Here is a 21951-nt window from a genome sequence, read left to right on the forward strand (position 1 = left end):
CATAATTATCAGCCTTTTAAAACTTACGGGATATTATCAATTTAAAAAAGGGTGGTGTATCCATAAAAGAGCCTTTGTCTTGTCTGCATATGGTGGAGTTTCGTTTCACTTCCTTGATGCCTTAATGCCGTCATAAAAAGAGTACGCATTATGTAACATTAGTTGGTAATGGATTCCCTATTTTTTAATATTGAATTTCCAAAGTATTATGTATCCATAAAGCTGATGCTAACTAACAGTTTCTATTAGGAAATTAAATCAAAATATATGCCACGTAATTTAATCGGAATTTCTTGTTTGGTGGGGGTAAGACAAGAAGCATAAGTTCGGCAAGCGGGTGAAGGAGAGCATCCGGATTGATGAAATTGCCGCCTGCGCAAAAACTTTATACATTCAGTACGAAAAATGTCTTTAGAATAAAAACGGCAACATATTAATGCAATTATATGCTATATGAGAGACCTTATCAGTTACAAGAAATAGTAACGGAATACTGACGGCTGTGGATGATCAGAGAAAATGGAGTCAAGATTTTTGGGGGAAAAATTATGGTAACAAAGTGACTTTGTTCCCATATGCGTAGACGCTTTTCTTTTATGAGTTAACATAATTAAAATTAGAGTTGCTAATAAATAAGACGTAGAATATTGCATATAAATTTAGTATTGATAAATGAGATCATCACATGATATCAAGGCCTCTTATATGTTCCCCGTTCGGGGTAATTTCTAATATTTACATTTCTGTCGTCTCGTCTTACTACAACTACGCCGACATCCTCACTGCTAGTAGTAATGGCTACGGTATTTTTTTCTCTCATCCGTATGGCATCCCATTCATAAATTATGATATAAGAATATATACATGTAATAAGAATACATCACAGAAATATAAATGAGCGGAGAAAGAGAGAAAGGGGGTTTCATGACAACATATTAGTTGCAACCCCAGATGGCGTATGTCTCCCTCTCCCCAAGATAACTTCATTTTACTATATCTTTATCACCTCATATGTAACTTCAATGTACGTAAATTCATAAGATTTTTATTACGTATTTGCCTCAGAGAAATGTTTGTATTTGATGAGGTATTTTTTTTTTTGCGAGATTGATGTAACGGTCGATGGAAATGGAAATTGAGATACTTTCCTTTGAATAAACTTTTTCACTTACACCAATCTATGAAAATAACAATACAAATAATAAATGGAACGTGCTAATTTCCTGACTATATCTCAATTCTCAAATCCACCTAATATACGATCATATTTCAATTTAATGTTAGATGTTTTTCACATACTATAGTGTTAATATGTTCTTAGTATGTGATAATCGTTTATAATATTATCATATATTCCTAGAACTAGTGATATTCTTATTTTCATTTACAGCTTATTATAAAATAAATTATTTTTGTAAAGTAAATTACACATTCATATCTTGATGATGTGAAAAGTGTAATTTGAACTTTGTTGAGCCAATGTATTATTATTATTATTATTATTATTATTATTATTATTATTATTATTATTATTATCATTATTATTATTATTATTATCATCACTAACTAAGCTAAGTATCATTGGAATTAGCTATAGTTCTCAAAAGTACACTAACATTCACGAAAAAAAAAAATGTTATATCATAATAGTTTTAAAAAGATAATTTATCAGTTTATAACATAACCGGGACAATACACTTACCCCGACCTTTATATATATATATATATATATATATATATATATATATATATATATATATATATATATATAGATAGATATATATATATATATATATATATATATATATATATATATATATATATATATATATATATATATATATATGGCATATATCGGAGATCTCACTCAAAAAAAATATTTCTTTATTTAGGAAATACCCTTAACTTGTAAAATGAACTTTCCATCCCCATAATATATATATATATATATATATATATATATATATATATATATATATATATATATGTATATATATATATATGTGTGTGTGTGTGTGTGTGTGTGTGTAGGGGCATATTTTCTGTCTTGGACAAATGTTGTTAGAATTTATTACCTTATTAGTGGAGAATATTTTTTTCATCTATATTCTTTTTTATCTAGTTATAATTCTATTCACTTTTGAGTTTCTCGAGAATAAAGATAAATTATTTGCCTTTTCATTCACTTAATAGTAAGTAGGCCTACAGGATTGGTTATTGTTTTAGATTAAATAGGGCATATGCCAAAACAGGGCTCAAGTTATAGGCTGGTTGGTCTATAAGAGCTTCAAGTTCAAAAGTTTAAATAGGTCTGTCTATAAAGACTATAGGAGCTTCAAGTCTAAATTTCAAACTTGCAGCGAATGATATGTCTAACAGGCTGACACAATATATATATATATATATATACATACATACATGTACAGTATATATATATATATATACATACATACATACATGTACAGTATATATATATATATATATGTACAATATATATATACATATATATATATATATATATTTATATATATATATATATATATTTATATATAATATAAAGAGAGACCTCTTTATAGTTTATATATGAAAGATCTATTTTGATGTTGTTGCTGCTCTTGAAATATTTTATATTAATTGTTCATTACCTCTCGTGTTGTTTATTTCTTCATTTCCTTTCCTCACTGGGAATTTTTCCATGTTGGAGTCATTGGGCTATATGGCAAACTGCTTTTCCAACTAGGGTTGTAGCTTAGCAAGTAATAATAATAATAATAATAATAATAATAATGATAATAATAATAATAGTAATAATGATAATAATAATAATGATAATAATAATAATGATAATAATAATATTAATAATGATAATAATAATAATAATAATAATAATAATAATAGCAACAACAAAAATTATAATAATGATAATAATAATAGTAATAATAATAGTGATGATGATAATAATAATATTAATGATAATAATAATAACAATAACACTAATAATAATAGTAATAATAATAGTGATGATGATAATAATAATATTAATAATAATGGTAAAAATAATAATAATAATAATAATAATAATAATAATAATAATAATAATGGTAAAAATAATAATAACAACAACAATGATAATAACAATAATAATAATAATGGTAAAAATAATAATAACAACAACAACAATGATAATAATAAAAATGATAATAAAAATAATAATGATAATAATAATAATAATAATAATAATAATAATAATAATAATAAGGATATTAATAATAATAATAATAATAATAATAATAATAATAATAGTGATAATAATGATAGCAACAACAATAATAATAATAATAATAATAATAATAATAATAATAATAATAATAATAATAATAGTGATAATAATGATAGCAACAACAACAACAACAATAATAATAATAATAATAATGATAATAATAATAATATTTTGCTTTATGCTGCCTACAGTGTGTTCAAGAAGTTGGAAAGAAGTTTCCCGGATGTGATGGGAGTAAATTCTTAATCTATATAAACTACCAATCTAAGAAATATATTTTAAAGATAACAAATTAAGCAAATGAAAACCTATCTCATTATCAAGATAATCGTTCGTATTACTATAAGCCCAGATACAAAATGGAAATGCACAAAGTTGTAAATACAAGGGGGCACTCAGTAGAGCGCAGACCTCCGCAGCGGCAGCTTGTTTCTCGACCTTGACCTTTGACCTTAACATGTATTAATTGGCGTGCCCTTGACCTTTGACCTTAACATGTATTAATTGGCGTGCCCTTGACCTTTGACCTTAACATGTATTAATTGGCGTGCCCTTGACCTTTGACCTTAACATGTATTAATTGGCGTGCCCTTGACCTTTGACCTTAGCATGTATCAATTGGCGTGCCCTTGACCTTTGACCTTAACATGTATCAATTGGCGTGCCCTTGACCTTTGAACTTGACATGTATTAATTGGCGTGGATTTTCATACACTCATATATGAACCAAGTTTGAAGTCTGTGACATCGATGTTCAAACTTATGGCTGATTACGTGAATTGGATATTTTTGCTTGGCCGTAACCTTGACCTTTGACATTCCAAAATTTAATAATTTCAAGCTTTTTACATAGCAGTAAATCCCTGCAAGTTTCATCACTACGATTAAAACTGTGGCCAGGAAGCTGTTCACAAACACACACAAACAGAGGTGAAAACATAACCTGCTTCCAACTTTGTTGGTGGAAGTAATTAAGGGTCTAAAAACAGAAAATAGTCTAGGCTAGACATGGGAATTTAAAAGACACTTGTAAATTTGATATAGCCGAAGATATTATATGCTAAATATAAAGAATCTTGTTTTAAGAAGTTGAATGTGCAAAAAGATTCATGTCTGCTGAACAAGCGCAAAGCAATTGCACTAACTTTGATCTACTAAACTTCCTTCGATTATATATATATATATATATATATAATGTGTGTGTACGTATATCTATAAACATACATTTGATATAAACTTTCAATATATATATATATATATATATATAATGTGTGTGTACGTATATCTATAAACATACATTTGATATAAACTTTCAATATATATATATATATATATATATAATGTGTGTGTACGTATATCTATAAACATACATATGATATAAACTTTCAATATATATATATATATATATATACATATATATATATATATATATATATAAAATGTGTGTGTACGTATATCTATAAACATACATTCGATATAAACTTTCAATATATATATATATATATATATATAATGTGTGTGTACGTATATCTATAAACATACATATGATATAAACTTTCCATTTATTACAAACTTTCAGGAATACTTCGAAGCAATATCATAGATGCAATTTTAGAATCTCGTCAAACCTGGAAACTTAATATTGTCTTTGCTACTTGTTTTGATTGTAAATGAATGAACTGGACACTTTTCACGCTAACATACTATCTTAGCTAGTAACGATAATAATAGACATTACGATTAGTTTAGTAGTATTATTATGATTATTACTTGCTAAGCTACAACCCTAGTTGGAAAAGCATGATGCTACAAGCTACGGCTTATTTTTCTTTTGCCTACACATACACCGAAGAGTCTGGCCTATTCTCTACAGATTCTCCTCTGTCCTCATACACCTGACAACACTGAGATTACCAAACAATTCTTCTTCACTCAAGGGGTCAATTACTGCAATGTGAACTTCAGTGGCTACTTTCCTCTTGGTAAGGGTTGAAGCGACTCTTTAGCTATGATAAGAAGCTCTTCTAGAAGGATACTCCTAAATCGAACCATTGTTATCTAGTCTTGGGTAGTGCCTTAGCCATTGTACATTGGTCTTCCACTGTCTTTGGGTAGAGTTCTCTTGCTGGAGGGTACCCTCGGACACACTATTCAATCTTATTTCTCTTTCTCGTATTTTTTCTAAGTTTTAATAGTTTATATATAAAAAATTATTTCTGTTGTTACTCTTCTTAAAATATTTTATTTTAATCGGGAACTGCTTCACTTGTAGTTAATTTACTTCCTTATTTCCTTTCCTCAGAGAGAGAGAGAGAGAGAGAGAGAGAGAGAGAGAGAGAGAGAGAATATTTTTACAGGAACATAAGCTACTCTGAAGATCATTTCGATATCTCAGCACTTTTTATCAATAGCATCTTAAAAGCGAGAAGAAAAAACTTTTTAGATAAGTAATTTATTTATGTGGATTATTTTTTTTTCTCAATGTATATTTCGAAATTTCTTAGAGCATTGGTTTTAGTAGATTTTTCTGGTGGTGGACTGGGATTTTCGTTTCCTCTGTCTACATTGGCTTTAATGTATTCCTTTTATTATTGATTGTGTTGAAAAATGTTTTATTTTCTAATTCGTAATAGTTTTCTAAAGCCACAATCCTTTGATAACTAAAAATTCATGCTATTAACGTGTACGAGGCTATAATAATAATAATAATAATAATAATAATAATAATAATAATAATAATAATAATAATTTGTAATAGTTTTCTAAAGCCACAATCCTTTGATAAATAAAATTTCCTGCTATTAACGTATACGAGGGTATAATAATAATAATAATAATAATAATAATAATAATAATAATAATAATAATAATAATAATAATAATAATAATAATAATAATAATACCCAGCATAAAGATCTTGATTTTTTCACGAAACATTACACCAAAATAAAGCGATATATCCTACTGCATAAATAGTATTGTATGAAGATTATCTCACTTTGCAATGGCGCCAACTACCACTTAAATACCAACGAAAGTAATAAAATAGCATTCATATCCAAAAACTAATTAAAATAGCTGATTCAATCAAAATTAACTAGAGTATTCGCTTTCCTCTACGATAGATTGCCCACTCTGTCTTTTCTCCCTGGCGTTCACGCACACCAACAATTCCAAGACAAAGGCAACCGTCGATGCTAAAAATCCCAAAGCCAAGAGTATGAAAGGGCCTTGGAGGTTGAAAATAGTTAATGCCTTTTCTTTAGAAGCTTCTTTTGTAGAGTTCATTGCATTTTCGGAACTGCTCATGATATCCGTGTACCACTTATTTACCAGTCCGGCTTCCACCAGTCGCTTGAGCCCTTGATCCAAACGCCCCGTCCACGGTGTGTGTTTGGCCAGGAAAAACGCCAACGCACCTTGATATATTTGTTCTTTAAGGACGTATGTTCTTCCATTAGCCTCCTCGTCGTGTGCCAGGAGGTTTCTGTGAATACAAAATAAAATATACTTATAATAAACTTCGTAATATGTTTCTTATCTGAAGAATGTTCAGTAAAATAAATGAAGAACGATTGAACGCGTAAGAAATTCTTTGCATTTCTCAGAAATGACCATTTTCTTTAATGCTGTTTTATGGATGACATATTTTATCGTAGTTTTTCTTTTAATATTGATGGTTTATTATTGATTTGTTTTGCCGCTTACTCTATCATTAAAAAGTAAATATTTCTAAATGTATCAGAATAGCTAATCACGTATTAATATAGGAAGAACATACATAACAATAGATAATAAAATAAAATAAAAATCTATTTACTTCTTTAAACTAAAAGTTATGTGAATCTGAAAAAAATATATAATGTGAGAAAGTGTCCGCAAAATCTCGCTCATGAGAACTATCTACCATCAAAAGGCTGACATATCAGGGTTGCCAGTTTGGCCTTTTTTCAGGCCAAAAAAAAACCTAAAATTTGTTCTTTTTTTAATTAGTTGGCCTTTAGTAATATCTTGAAAAAAAGCTGGGTCGTAAATACTATATATTTGGCCTTTTTCTACTAATGGCTCGGCCTTTTAAAGCCGCGTTTAATTAAAATAGGCCTTTTCTCATTTACAAATCATGGCAACCCTGTGACATATCTCAAGATGAATAATAGTAACGACACCTCGCGCTGAGAAGAATAGTAACGCGGGACCCGGGCAGGGTTACCAGATTATTTCCACTGGATTATCATACATGAACCTTAAAATTATCGTTTTTTCAAACCAAAATTATCGTACACACTTTCAACATGATTATTAAGGAGTAACATATATAGCTTATTTCAAGTTATTTTAGTATAATTGCTTAATCAAACACACACACATATACATTGTATATACCCAAGGTATGTATCGTACATCGTACCGGACCCAAAAGAATCGTACATGTACGATAATTATCGTAAGAATGGCAACCCTGGACCCGGGAGGTGATTTAGGTGAATAATAGTAACGCCTGGTAAAGACGTGTCACTAGAGGAGAATAATAGTACCGAGCAGCAGCGCCGGAATTTAGCAGCTGGTGTTTTGGAAATTATATATATATATATACATACATATATATATATATATATATATACTGTATATATATATATATATATACAGTATATATATATATATATATACTGTATATATATATATATATATATATACTGTATATATATATATATATATATACATAAGTGTGTTATTATTATTATTATTATTATTATTATTATTATTATTATTATTATTATTATTATTATTATTACAAGCTAGGCTATAATCCTAGTTGGAAAAGCAAGATGCTATAAGCCCAAAGGGTCCAACGAGGAAAATAGACCAGTGAGAAAAAGAAACAATGAAAAACAAACAAACAAGAGTAGAATAAACAATAAAAAAAACACTTGTGTCGTATATTACTATAAGGCAAAACTATTCTAGTTTTCTTTTTTTCTTGTTTAGAGTTCTCTTGCTTGAGGGTACACTTGGGCACACTATTCTATCTTATTTCTCTTCCAATTGTATTGTTAAAGTTTTTATAGTTTATATAGGAAATATTTATTTTAATGTTACTATTCATAAAATGTTTATTTTTCTTGTTTCCCTTCCTCACTGGGCTATTTTCCCTGTTGGAGCCCCAGGGCTTATAGCATAATGTTTTTCCAACTAGGGTTGTAGCTTAGCAAGTAATAATAATCGATAATTCTTTAAAATATCTAATATCTAAAATATCTAATAAATGGAGTATCATAGTAACAAATTATGTCTCTTACTTCCAAATTTTAAAAATATGGCTTACAGAAAACGTGAAAACTGTTCTCTTAAAATGGTTGATTCCACAAGTGTTGGTCAATTACTGAAAATTGCCTAAGGAAACGGCTATGTCCATAGAACACTCACTCACACACACACACACACACACACACACACACACATATATATATATATATGTATGTATGTATGTATGTATGTATAGATAGATAGATAGATAGATAGATAGATAGATAGATAAATATATATATATATATATATATATATGATCATCTCCTCCTACACCTATTGACGCAAATATTGGTAAAAATAATGTATGCAATTAACTGTGCATGCAACTATCACATTTTAATAACCTCTGGTCATAACCATTATTTAAGTTATAATCAATAGATTTATTGATGTTTAAAGACTTCCAATTTACCTCGAGTAAACGTAAACAAAACCATTCATTATTATGACAAAACAGACAGATAATAAATCAATAGGGAGTTTTGTCCTTCATAACATTGTTAAAGTATTTCAGACATTAATTCACAACACTAAAATAATCTTGAAGATAGTTTATTTTATGTATTTTGTAAATAAAAAAGATTATAAGATGAAAATACTATTTACTAATTCCATTTTCAGGTGTTTTCTATTGAAGTTAAAGACATTTAGGATGACTGCAAGCAATGTCTCTCTTTTGACTACAAATAGTATAAGCGGTGATGGGATGCAAAGGAGGTGTGCAGTTGGAATACACTAAAGTGCTCTTTGTAGATCTTCAGTGTTGATTTCAGCTGGGCAGAGAGAGAGAGAGAGAGAGAGAGAGAGAGAGAGAGAGAGAGAGAGAAAGTTGACTAAGGCAAGAATTTAGACATGTCTGACGGAGACAAGGTAGAGGAAGGCAACACAGCAGAATAAGACAAGGAAGGAGAGAGAGAGAGAGAGAGAGAGAGAGAGAGAGAGAGTTGACCAAGGCAAGAATTTAGACATGTCTGACGGAGACAAGGTAGAGGAAGGCAACACAGCAGAATAAGACAAGGAAGGAGAGAGAGAGAGAGAGAGAGTTGACCAAGGCAAGAATTTAGACATGTCTGACGGAGACAAGGTAGAGGAAGGCAACACAGCAGAATAAGACAAGGAAGGAGAGAGAGAGAGAGAGAGAGAGAGAGAGAGAGAGAGTTGACCAAGGCAAGAATTTAGACATGTCTGACGGAGACAAGGTAGAGGAAGGCAACACAGCAGAATAAGACAAGGAAGGAGAGAGAGAGAGAGAGAGAGAGAGAGAGAGAGAGAGCGGGGGGGACAGACAAAAATAATAATATGTACAAAGACAAGGAAGATAAAGACATGTCAAAAAGAGACTTGGCAGAGAAAGACAAGGTAGAGAGGCACAGGTATATAAGGCAGACATGACAAGGAAGATAATGACAAGTCAGATAAGGAAAGATGAGGCAGATAAAGCAAGGCAGATAGTAACAAGGCAGTGACAAATAAGGTAGAGAGAGGCAAGGCAGGCCAATGTCAGGTAAAGAATGCCAATGCAAGTAGAAGGAAGGTAGGGAAAATCAAGGTAGAAAAGACAAGGCAGAGATGACAAAGTACAGACAAAAGGCAAAGAGAATCGTGACTGAGAGAGACAAGACAGAAAAAGAAAATGCAGAGAGATAAGACATACTAAGACAAGGAAGACAAAGGCAAGTCAGACAGAAACAAGGTAGACCAAGGCAAGGTAGAAAAAATAAAGTGAACTATGACAAGCCAGAGAGAGAGAGAGAGAGAGAGAGAGAGAGAGAGAATGCCCTAGAGCAGACTAAGACGAGAGAGAGAGAGAGAGAGAGAGAGAGAGAGAGTTAGTTGAGAATCCTAACCTTAGATAAGAGTAAGTCTCAATGATGGCATGATATCCACCCAGGACTTTCCTGACGAGTTCCTCGTAGCTTATTTCGTCGTCTTCGTAGTTGTAGACGAGGTCCATGCGATCTCCCAGGGCCTTCAGGTACTCGTCGTTGGAAGTGGCCAAGGCTTCTGGTACGAATTCCCCGTAGTCGACCATGCTCACTCTTTTTTGATTTAAAAACATATTTAGATTAAAAGTAAAAAATGCAATTTTTCAGTTTTAAACGAAATGAATAGTAGTATTCATAAGGACAGTCTTTGAAACGGCTCCCCCACTCGAATCATTCAAGTTTACCCATTGACCCATTAATTACTATCATTTTAGTCGTTGCTAATCCACTGCAGAACAAAGGCCTTGAACATGTCCTTCCACTTCTAACTGTTTATGGTCTTTCTGCACCATTCTATAACCAGCAAATTTTCTTAGTTCGTCAATCTTCCGTCATCTCTTCCTTCCCCTGCTTCGTGTGCAATCTCTAGGGAGTCAGTCTGTTATTCTTAAAGTCCATCTATTATCTGTCATAGTCAATAAATGTTCTGTCCATGTCCATTTCTTTTTCTTACATGTTGTTCGAATATCCTCTACTTTAGTTTTCTCTCGTATCCATGATGCTCTTTTCTTTTCTGTCTATTAGTGTTATTCCCATCATTATTCTTTCCATAGCTCTTTAAGCTGTAACTAGCTTATGTTCTTTGCATTTAGTATGGCTCCAAGCTTCTGAAGCATAAGATAATACTGGTAAGACCATCTGATTAAATAGATTTTTTTTTTAGAGAGAGTGGCATTTTAATTTTCATATTATAATCTTGTTTACCAAAAGTTCTCTATCTCATACTTGTTCTTCTTTTAATTTCGGTCTCATGTCATGGAGAAACACTTACGATCTGTATTTCAATAATCTCCAGAGATTGGGCCATAACCCTTATTTCTTATCTTTCTGCATTTTCATTTAACAATATCTTACTTAGTTTTATTCACATTAATTTTTCAGTCCTACCATTCTGTTTTCTCTATTAAAATCTTCTATTACTTTTTGCAATTCATCCATGATTCACTAAATGGACCTTTGTCATCTGCAAATGTTGAGTTGTTATGCTATTCTTCATTAATGTTAATTCCTGCATTTTTTTAATATAAATTCTTAAAAATTTCTTCTAAACAAACTGTAAATAATTTGAGGTCCCCTTGTCTAACTGCTTTCTCAATTGGAGTTTCTATCTTTACATAGTTTTAGGATTGGTATACTACCCATACAGACATCTTTAAAAGTGTTCTAACATAAATTTCATCTATTCCTTGCTTCTGAAGGGCTTTCATTACTGCTGAAGTTTTGACAGAATTGAAAGCTTTCTCACAATCTATATGTGCCATACATAGTGGTTCTTAATACCCTGTTTATTTTATTTTACATTTTCAATATTCTCTTTAGATATTTTTATAACCAAAGTAAGATATCACATACAGTACTGATTTATCCCTATATATATTGTCTGATTAAACGCTTACCTGAAACTGCTCTCGGCGAGTCCTTGAATCGAAGATATTTTTGGCGGGAAAACTGGCACAGTCAGAACGGCGATAAGGTTACAGGTGTAACTCACTCCAAGAATGAGAGTCCCCAACCACCAAAATACCATGAATATTCGTATAACATCGCTGGTAAATATTTGAGTGGTAGTTTGCTTCAGTATGCCCTGAAATAAAGAAAACAATACTATTAAGATTTCATGGTACCATTGATATATTAGGCCACATATAGGTTTTAATATCGGATTAGCTCTGCCTTGGGAATATAAACCAAAAGTAAAAAGTTTTTGCTTTCTAAGAAGATTAGGTTTTGAATCCTTGGCCGGACAGATACACTTATGGTAAGAATTTTCCTTAAAGTTTTTCTTTCAGAGGTGGAGTGAATTCGATATTTAAAACTATTTGTGGCATAATTAAGAACAAAAAATTCATGCGTGTTAGTGACAACAATAATAATAATAATAATAATAATAATAATAATAATAATAATAATAATAATAATAATAATAATAATAATAATAATAATAATGATAATAATTTGAATGTCACTTATTTCATCAATTCTGTTTTGTAATCGGAAAAATACTTCATCGGTAGGCAAGACTGTTATTTTAATTTGACATAGGCCTATTTATTTCTTGTCTATTTTGTTTATCGTATTGTTTGTTTATTCGTATGTCAATTTCTGTAATTGGCCTAACTCTGTGTAATATTCCTGAAACTGAAATATTTTCTTTGAAATACTTCTAAAGGATATATTAAAGGTTAAAGGTGTCTAGTTTCAGTTCCAGTTTCATCAGAATTGATGCTCACCAGAACGTCAGCCAGGAAGGGCCATCGCCCCACTATGGTGCCCAACCACAACAGTGGTTTCCCCACAAAACAGCTTAAACTCCAGGGCTGGGATCGATCTGCTGCCACGCAAATGCTCGGCGAACATGTTATTATTATTATTATTATTATTATTACTTGCTAAGCTATAACCCTAGTTGGAAACGCAGGATGCTATAAGCCCAGGGGCCCCAACAGGGAAAATACCCCAGTGAGGAAAAGAAATAAGGAAAAATAAAATATTTTAAGATGAATAACAACATTAAAATAAATATTTCCTATATAAACTATGAAAACTTTAACAAAACAAAAGAAAGAGAAATCAGATAGAATAGTGTGCTCAAGTGTATCCTCAAACAAGAGAACTCTACCCAAAGACACTGAAAGACCATGGTACAGAAGCTATGGCACTACCCAAGACTAGAGAACTATGGTTTGATTTTGGAGTGTCCTTCTCCTAGAAGAGGTGCTTACCCTAGCTAAACAGTAAAATGGTTAAACGATAAATTGATAATCAAAAAATAAGAATCACTGGTATTGAATTACTCACTGCTAAAATTTCCAAAGTGACGTCCTGGACAGAAACACCAGCTGTAGCCTTCGTCGCCTTCTTCAGCAGGAACAAAATCGGGATCATGAAAAGTAGTATGCAGGCTGTGCTCGTCCACACCCAAGTGGAGAACGGGTACAGGAGGCTCATCCAGGCTGGCAAAGGAGGGGGAATTCTGAGGGCGAAGCCGAAGCCCTCGTTGAAGTAGGACGAAGTGTGTTCGAAGTCCCGAGATCTCTCGTACACAACCGTGAAATAATTGACGGTGAGATTTTTCGTTCCTCGGTACACCTCCCCCAGCAGACCGTTCCAGGAACCGTTGACCAATTCGCCCCAATTTTCGTCTTCGGCGTAAATCGTGGTGGTGTAAGTGAAGTTAAGCCAGTCACCCAAGACGTCAAGTATTCGGATGTTCGTGCCATCCAAGTGTTCACCATCTTCGAAAATCAGAGGATAGTCATCCAGATCGGACGCTACGTGTAGCACCTCCCCGCCGAATGTCCGAAATCGGTTCGGGAAGAGGTCTTCTTTGACCTCGAAATCATTAATATCCCATTTACCAACGAGGTCAAGGAACAGCCTCTTCCCCCTTGCGTTCCGGAGAAAAGGTCGTGATGTATAGACGGTAGGTGGGCCGTTTGCTTTGGGCGCCTCAAGAAGCGACAGAGAAGGAGACCTCTGTATATGGGGCATGGCCAACAGCTTCTCGCTTTGCAAGGAGGAATTAGCGTTAACAACCAGCAATATACTGGGCGACCATTCATCTCCAATGTCCAAGAGCCATGTCGGTGAATCACTGACAATGAGGATGACAGCACAACGCCCGCGTAGAAGGGACGAAGGCGGTAGCTGTTCCTCCCAGCCATCCTCCGGACTCAGAAGAATCAGAGGCCTTTCCGTCGAAGTGTGCAGTGACTGCAACACGACCGCCAAAACTGGCGACTGGATTTCCGTGATTAATACAATCCATTCGTCCGTAAGGATATTCTCGATGATTTCCAAGATGGCATCTGCTAAGGGAGGAACCTTATCCAAAACTGTAGGTCTACTAATTGCTAGACTTTCTAAGGCAAGGCATAAGCCTAGGGTTAGATTGCAAGCAAAGAAGAGAGTAATGAGTTTCATGGTGCCTTCCCTGGTATTGAGCAATCTTGGTCCGATTTCGAGTCTTTATACGTAGCGTATCAGAGCATTGCCACCTGCGCATTGCGTCAGTCAGCTTAAAAGCGTATTGATGTTTTCAAAATTTGATGAAACCATTACGAGTTTTGTCTGCTCTGTCCCGTTTATGATATTGGCCCGTAAGAAAACCATGTTCTCCTTTGATTACTTGTACGTTTTTTTTTTTTTTTTTCAGTAACGATTTCTCTCTAGGTAAATTCAATGCATCAGAAATTAGATTGGTACAGAAAAGTTTACAAAGAGTTGAAATACGATTTATATAGTTTATATATGATATATTTGTTTTTGACGTTATTAATAGTTTATATATGACATATCTGTTTTGACGTTACTTTTTTTTTTTAGAATGATTTATTGTTAATTTGTTCTCATCATTTATTAATTTCCTTATTTCCTTTCCTCACTGGGCTATTTTTCCCTATTGGAGTCCCCTGAAATAGCATCTTGCTTTTCCAACTAGGGTTGTAGCTTGGAAAGTAATAATAATAATAATAATAATAATAATAATAATAATAATAATAATAATAATAATAATAATATACATGTATTGTAATCTGCCACGTGTCTATAAGACTGTGTATAGTCCGTAAATTATTATTATGTTAGTATTTTTATGCTATTTTGATATTAATGGAATAAAAACAAAGCGTTTAAATCATTTCGCATATGTCATTATGAACATGCGAGTTTACATATTTATTTGATATTTTAATTATGTATAATCAGTCTGTATAGTGCATATATCTGAATGTGCACATCTTTTACTATATATATATATATATATGTGTGTGTGTGTGTGTGTGTATATATGTACAGTATATGTACACATATATCATTATGTACACACACATCTATATCTATATCTATCTATCTATATATATATATATATATATATATATTATATATTATATATATATATATATATATATCTTTCATATTTATCATGGCCTACATTTCGCTACTTATTCCATAATCATGGCTTAAAAAAATACATAAAAACATTATAAGTAAAACTTAGTAAAACAGTTCAATAAAGAATAATAAAAAAACTTTAAAATGAAAGTTATGTACACAACTAAAAGTAAATAGAGAGGTAAAATGAAATCAATTTATAAAAAATTAGTATTTTGAAACTGAATTATTATGTGCTGTATGAGTTAATTTCATTTTATTTTTTTTCAAATTTACACATACACACACACACACACATATATATATATATATATATAAGGAGAGAGAGAGAAAGACAAGGCAGTATATATATATATATATATATAGAGAGAGAGAGAGAGAGAGAGAGAGAGAGAGAGAGAGATATTGAAGAGATTGTTGATGAATATACGTTCTTATGACAGACATTAAAATTTCCCCAGGACGGGAAACCGAAATTAAAAGGATAAGAATGGGATGGAAAGCTTTTGTTAAAAAAATAAGAAAAGTAAACTACCCCTTCCTCTAAAAAGAAAAGTCTGCATAGGCCTATAGCATACAAACTCAGACCAGCTACCCGATCACACTAAACTCACCACACCTCAGGATCTCGTTTGTTATTTTAATAAGGTCCGGACAATCTGCGCACCCACGCACATACTTTTCTATCCCATTCAATCATGAAAACATATACATGGATTTTTGCTTTCACTTCATCTCCGTAAAGTTCTTGCTCAACTTCTCGCCCAATTCCTTTAATACCCGCGGCTTCTCGTTTCCCTGTTCCATAGCTCACTGTTTAAATTCTCTCTTAACACCTTCCCAAAACCACCAGACCTCATTACTCTTTCTATGACTCCAATCCGAAATATTACATTATTTCCTATAGATCTTCAATTCCTGTCTTTTATCTAAACCAGCTGTTCATCTTTTAGTTTCCAAATAATCTCCTTATTCTTTATCAAACCTTTTTTTGGTTATCTTTAAGGTTACATTTCTCCTACGTTCTGTTCAGTCTGAGTCTTCATCTATCTTAAATTTTGCTTTGATCATAATAATGATCAGAAATCTATGTAGCAAACCCTCTTTTATAATAGTACAGCGGCATAGCAGACCAATTGTTCAAATTGGTCTAAAAGCACCAAAATTGGCACACATGTAGATTAATATATTCTAAACATTTTTGGATATGGAGGCATTCAAGATTAGCCCTTAGGAAGATATGGCGGCCATTGTTCAAAATGGCCGCCATTTAACATTAGCGTCATTACATAGACTTCATTATGTGTCGTTAGTTTGGTGCTAGATGGGCCAAAATTCCCTTTTTTTACATCAGAATTAACATCAATAAATGTTTAACAGATATTTAGATGAATCTTCTCAAAAATGGCCCCCAAACTGGCCGCCATTTTGTGGAAAAAGTGGACATTTGATGAAGATTTCAATACTCAATGACATAATACCTCTAATAACCAGTACCTGATTTCAGGAACACACTTTAATTGCTCAAGTTGCTTTTTTATTTCAAATTGCTGGCAAAATTGCTAGTCAAAATAATACACAGAGTACGGGAAGTTTACAGTATGGTCAGATTGTAGTTATATAGTCGACCAAAAGCCCAGTCTCTAGGCACAGTACTTGTGTAATCCTGCAGTACATACATGTAATACAATAACGTAGATTTTGCCACACTATGTTAATTATGATTCCGAACTTTTCAAATCTGGTCACCAGAATTATGAATGTCTACAGATCATAATGTTGGTTAGCAAGTTTTCTGTCCCAATCTACTGGCATTCGCCTTCACAGAAACATAGACCAGTGCATTGCAGTGAAGCGTTCTTGCACTTGCAGCGGTTTTTGCAGCCTTTCTTGCATCCGCAAGACACCAGCTCATAGCAGGCCTTGGATGCCTCAGGGAGTGTGGTCCAGAGTGGTGTGTAGAGCCCATCATCACTCCGATGCCAGCCCCAGTCTGTTGGTGGAGGGAGCACGGGCGTTGGTACCAATGCCTGGCCCCAGACATGACCACCCTGAAGGGCAGATCTCTTCACATGCTGCTCCAGAGCAGCGTAGGTTGGCGGGATGTTCTGAACAGAGTTCGTCTTTGCAAAGAGCTGCTTTCTCGCCTTGTTGACGTCCTTGCATTTGCTTGTGCGGTCATACAGGAGTATGACAAACCTCTCGATGACATGCATTGTATCCTCTTGGATGCTTGTGGGTGCATTTGCCAGACTCAGCAGGGCATCAGTGAGTTCTGGCAGCGTGTTCCATGTTGCCCAGGCAGATTTCTTCCCATGTCCGACGAAGGCTGACACAGTATCACACCCTGTGATGGCATGAAACATTGGAAGAGCACATGCCTTCTCTGGACCAAGGGAGGAAGCTATTTCATGGGCTGCAATGTAGCGGTAGTTCTTGCCTGTCCCAAAGGCTACCCAGAGTTCGTCTCCAGCTGGTAGTTTCTGGACTACCATCACTGCTAGGACCACGACGTCACTGTCTACTGTTCGAACCTGTATCTGGTGGTGACCATGTTGTGCAGCATGTGCTACATGTAGCATCATGCGGGTGTCTGCCTCTTCTTGGTTGCATGGTGCGAGTGAGTTGACATCCTCTTGCTGTGGAACACAGATCACCTGCTCCCCATCAGTGACGACCAGTTCCTTGCCTTCTTCTTGAAAGGACTCTGCAAGCATGGTGGAGAGGTAGCTGAAGAGCTCCACTTTGTTGCTATCAACTCGCAGGAAACTTTGCCAATTTCCTGGTATGACTGCTGAGTCGACAACACGCCGACGTACTCCCTTTCCACGCTGTTCTCTGGTTGATGCCTCTCTTGCGTGTTTCAGCATACAGCATCAGCCCAACATAGGTTGGAAGAGGAGTTTCTTGAGACGTACTGTGTCTGACAGCTGGAGGCTCCTGTGTCTTGGTTGCTCCCTGCTTCCGACTTTGCTTGACACTGTTGAACTTGAGAAGCTGCGCAATGGAAAGAGCTGCTTGTGTTGAAGAGGAATGGCTTTGATTCTTGATGGTGGGGCCATCCAGCACCATATTTACCATTGCAACTAGTACGTTTGGCACAGAGTCCTCCTGACAGCCGCCCGGGAATGATCCACGGAATTGGTAAGTGTCTTCAAACATATATCGACGAACTATCTGTGCAGCACGCGCAAGGTGAACTGCCTCAGTGTCACAGTCTTGCTCGCAGGCTTTGCCTAGCGCTTCACCAATGTCTTCATCAAACGCTAGTAAAACATCTCGGCCTTTGCTGTGGGATCTCAGGCCTGGTATCTGGGCTAACAGGCGCTCTTTCAGCCTTGTGCTATTAACTTTCTGGCACAAAACAACCCCGAGCTGTTCCATTCTTGTTGTGTATAGCTTTACAAGTTCTGCGAGTCTGAAGACTGGGGTGGTGCCCTCTTCTAGGTGGGTTTCCTCGATATACAGGACCAGTTCAGCCAGTACGATTCTTGACATTACACCTTCATGGTCAGTTTTCTGCTCGGCTTCTACAGTGGTCTTTGCACGATAGTAAAGAGCCAACAAACACTTGGAATGGTACTTGGCCTCCAGAGCCACCATATCACCCATGCTGAGCCTGGCTATGAGTTCATTGTCCCCAACTTGCGCTGCACACTTCCGTACGCGTGTGTCCACCTGGAAGGTTGTTACTTCATGTAGGGTCTCTGTGCCAGACTTTCCACAGAAAAAGCAGGAGGTGCCGCTGGTAGTGGCTTCTGAAGAGTGTGTTCTGGCGCGCTTGGCCTGGACATTGTCAGTACTATCAAATGCTGAGCTGCTTGCGATGCGTCTCTTCTCTGCTCTTCGTAGCATTGTGTTATTGTATTTGAGCATACATGTTTTATGCCACTTGGCCTGGTGGGCAACCATTGTCGCCTCAACACCTTGTCCTTCATCTAGTCTCTGTAACTGAACAGTTCTTGGCAGTTCTCCGAGTTCATCAAATTTGACCAAGTTTGCAGCCATTGTCGTGTATCCACTCCCAGGGTCTCGGCGTTTAGACAGTACTGGGCAGACAAGTGACTCTGTTGTCTCCTCTTGACATACAAGACACAGCTTCCAGTTTGTCTCAGGAGGTGTTGTGGGAGTACGTTGCTCAAAAGTATCGACCAGTTGGAACTTCTTTGCCATGGCTGCAGTCTGGAACAATGCGTCTCTGATGTCAGGTGGTGCTGCTGCTGCCTCACCTGCAAAGACACAAAACACCACCATGTTACCACAAGTTACTACTACAAGCACCATGACTATCAACACTATACTATTACTGCAGCCGCCGTCACTGCCACCAACGCTGCCGCTGCAAAGTAAAATTCATTTTCTTGTGAAATGGTAGCCAAATTATTTGGTAAGCACAGAAGTATGTGTAATTGTACAATACTTATCACCTCTAGCACACTTATCACCTTTAGCATCCACAAAAAGACAAATTATGGTACATATTCAATGACGCTAACGGTAAATAGCGGCCATTTTGAAAAATGGCCGCCAAATGTGCTACGGGGAGAATCTTGAATGCCTCCATATCCAAAATTGTTCAGAATGTATTAATCCACATGTGTGCCAATTTTGGTGCTTTTAGAACAATTTGAACAATTGGTTTCATATTTCTTACTATGCCGCTGGGCTATAATGAAAGAAATACTTTTCCTTCCTTTTTTTTCAAATATAGGCCTAATTTCCATTTGCTTCTTTGGAAGCCCTGTATTTCTAACAATCAACCTTGAAAACCCAGTATTTCTAACAATCATCCTTGAAAACCCTGTATTTCCAACAATCAACCTTGAAAACCCTGTATTTCCAACGATCAACCTTGAAAACCCTGTATTTCCAACAACCAACCATGAAAACCCAGTATTTCCAACAATCAACGTTGAAAACCCAGTATTTTCAACAATCAACGTTGAAAACCCAGTATTTCCAACGATCAACCTTGAAAACCCAGTATTTCCAAAGATCAACCTTGAAAACCCTGTATTTCCAACAATCAACGTTGAAAACCCAGTATTTCTAACGATCAACCTTGAAAACCCAGTATTTCCAACAATCAATGTTGAAAACCCAGTATTTTCAACAATCAACGTTGAAAACCCAGTATTTCCAACGATCAACCTTGAAAACCCAGTATTTCCAACGATCAACCTTGAAAACCCTGTATTTCCAACAATCAACGTTGAAAACCCAGTATTTCCAACGATCAACCTTGAAAACCCAGTATTTCCAACAATCATCCTTGAAAACCCTGTATTTCCAACAATCAACCTTGAAAACCCAGTATTTCCAACAATCATCATTGAAAACCTTGTATTTCCAACAATCAACCTTGAAAACCCAGTATTTCCAACGATCATCCTTGAAAACCCTGTATTTCCAACAATCAACCTTGAAAACCCTGTATTTCCAACGATCAACCTTGAAAACCCTGTATTTCCAACAATCAACCTTGAAAACCCTGTATTTCCAACGATCAACCTTGAAAACCCTGTATCTCCAACAATCAACCTTGAAAACCCTGTATTTCCAACAATCATCCTTGAAAACCCTGTATTTCCAACAATCATCCTTGAAAACCCTGTATCTCCAACAATCAACCTTGAAAACCCTGTATTTCCAACAATCAACCTTGAAAACCCTGTATTTCCAACAATCATCCTTGAAAACCCTGTATTTCCAACGATCAACCTTGAAAACCCTGTATTTCCAACGATCAACCTTGAAAACCCTGTATCTCCAACAATCAACCTTGAAAACCCTGTATTTCCAACGATCAACCTTGAAAACAATATATTTCCAACAATCAAATATCTTTCTAAACAAATTTCTCAGGAGATAAGTTTTAGGTTTAACCATTAGATAAGTGTCATTTCCTCTTTAATGGTGTCTAAACCCTATATCTAAGGGCCCGGCCCCATGTTTCTTTGATAGTTTATTAGTTATTACAATACATTGGAGGCTGGAGTAGCAATATGCATAATGTGTCACAATATATAAACACAGATGGGCACAAATAAACTTAGAATCTTAGGCCTGTGAGTTGTATTATTATTATTATTATTATTATTATTATTATTATTATTAAAATATTATTATCATTATTATTATTATTATTATTATTAGCCAAGCCACAACCCTAGTTGGAAAAGCAAGATGCTACAAACCCAAGGGCTCCAACAGGGAAAAATATCCTAGTGAGGAAAGGAAATAAGGAAATATAAATGATGAGGATAAATTAACAATAAATCATTCTGAAAACAGCAACAACGTCAAAACAGACATGTCATATATAAACTAAAAACGTCAAAAACAGATATGTCATATACAAACTATAAAAAGACTCATGTCAGCCTGGTCAACATAAAAACATTTGCTCCAACCTTAAACTTTTGAAGCCTTTTTTTCTACTTATTACACAAATATATATAATATGTGTATGTTTATTAGATACTA

At 34.5% G+C, this 21951-nt stretch overlaps 1 protein-coding gene across 1 annotated transcript; it reads right to left on the reverse strand.

Moving 5' to 3' along the window:
* Positions 1-6269: 6269 nt before the first annotated feature.
* Positions 6270-21476, reverse strand: LOC137639791 (uncharacterized). Its single transcript, XM_068372032.1, has 6 exons — positions 21445-21476; positions 20120-21276; positions 13372-14453; positions 11970-12157; positions 10435-10626; positions 6270-6767 (listed from the first exon to the last, which is right to left on the reverse strand). Exons 1-6 carry the CDS (start codon positions 21474-21476, stop codon positions 6374-6376), a joined length of 3045 nt encoding a protein of 1014 aa, XP_068228133.1. The 3' UTR covers positions 6270-6373.
* Between the last annotated feature and the right edge of the window lie 475 nt (positions 21477-21951).

This window comes from Palaemon carinicauda, chromosome 4, assembly GCF_036898095.1.
Source record: "Palaemon carinicauda isolate YSFRI2023 chromosome 4, ASM3689809v2, whole genome shotgun sequence".
Classification (NCBI taxonomy): Eukaryota; Metazoa; Arthropoda; class Malacostraca; order Decapoda; family Palaemonidae; genus Palaemon; species Palaemon carinicauda.

Excerpts from the sequence above, each read along its gene's own strand:
- LOC137639791 (XM_068372032.1), bottom strand. The coding sequence starts at position 21,476 with ATGCATATTGCTACTCCAGCCTCCAATGTATT. Across the intron at positions 14,454-20,119 it reads CATTATAGCCCAGCGGCATA|GCTTATGCCTTGCCTTAGAA; the intron begins GTAAGAAATATG and ends ATCTAACCCTAG. Across the intron at positions 10,627-11,969 it reads CTCGCCGAGAGCAGTTTCAG|AGTGAGCATGGTCGACTACG; the intron begins GTAAGCGTTTAA and ends AAATCAAAAAAG.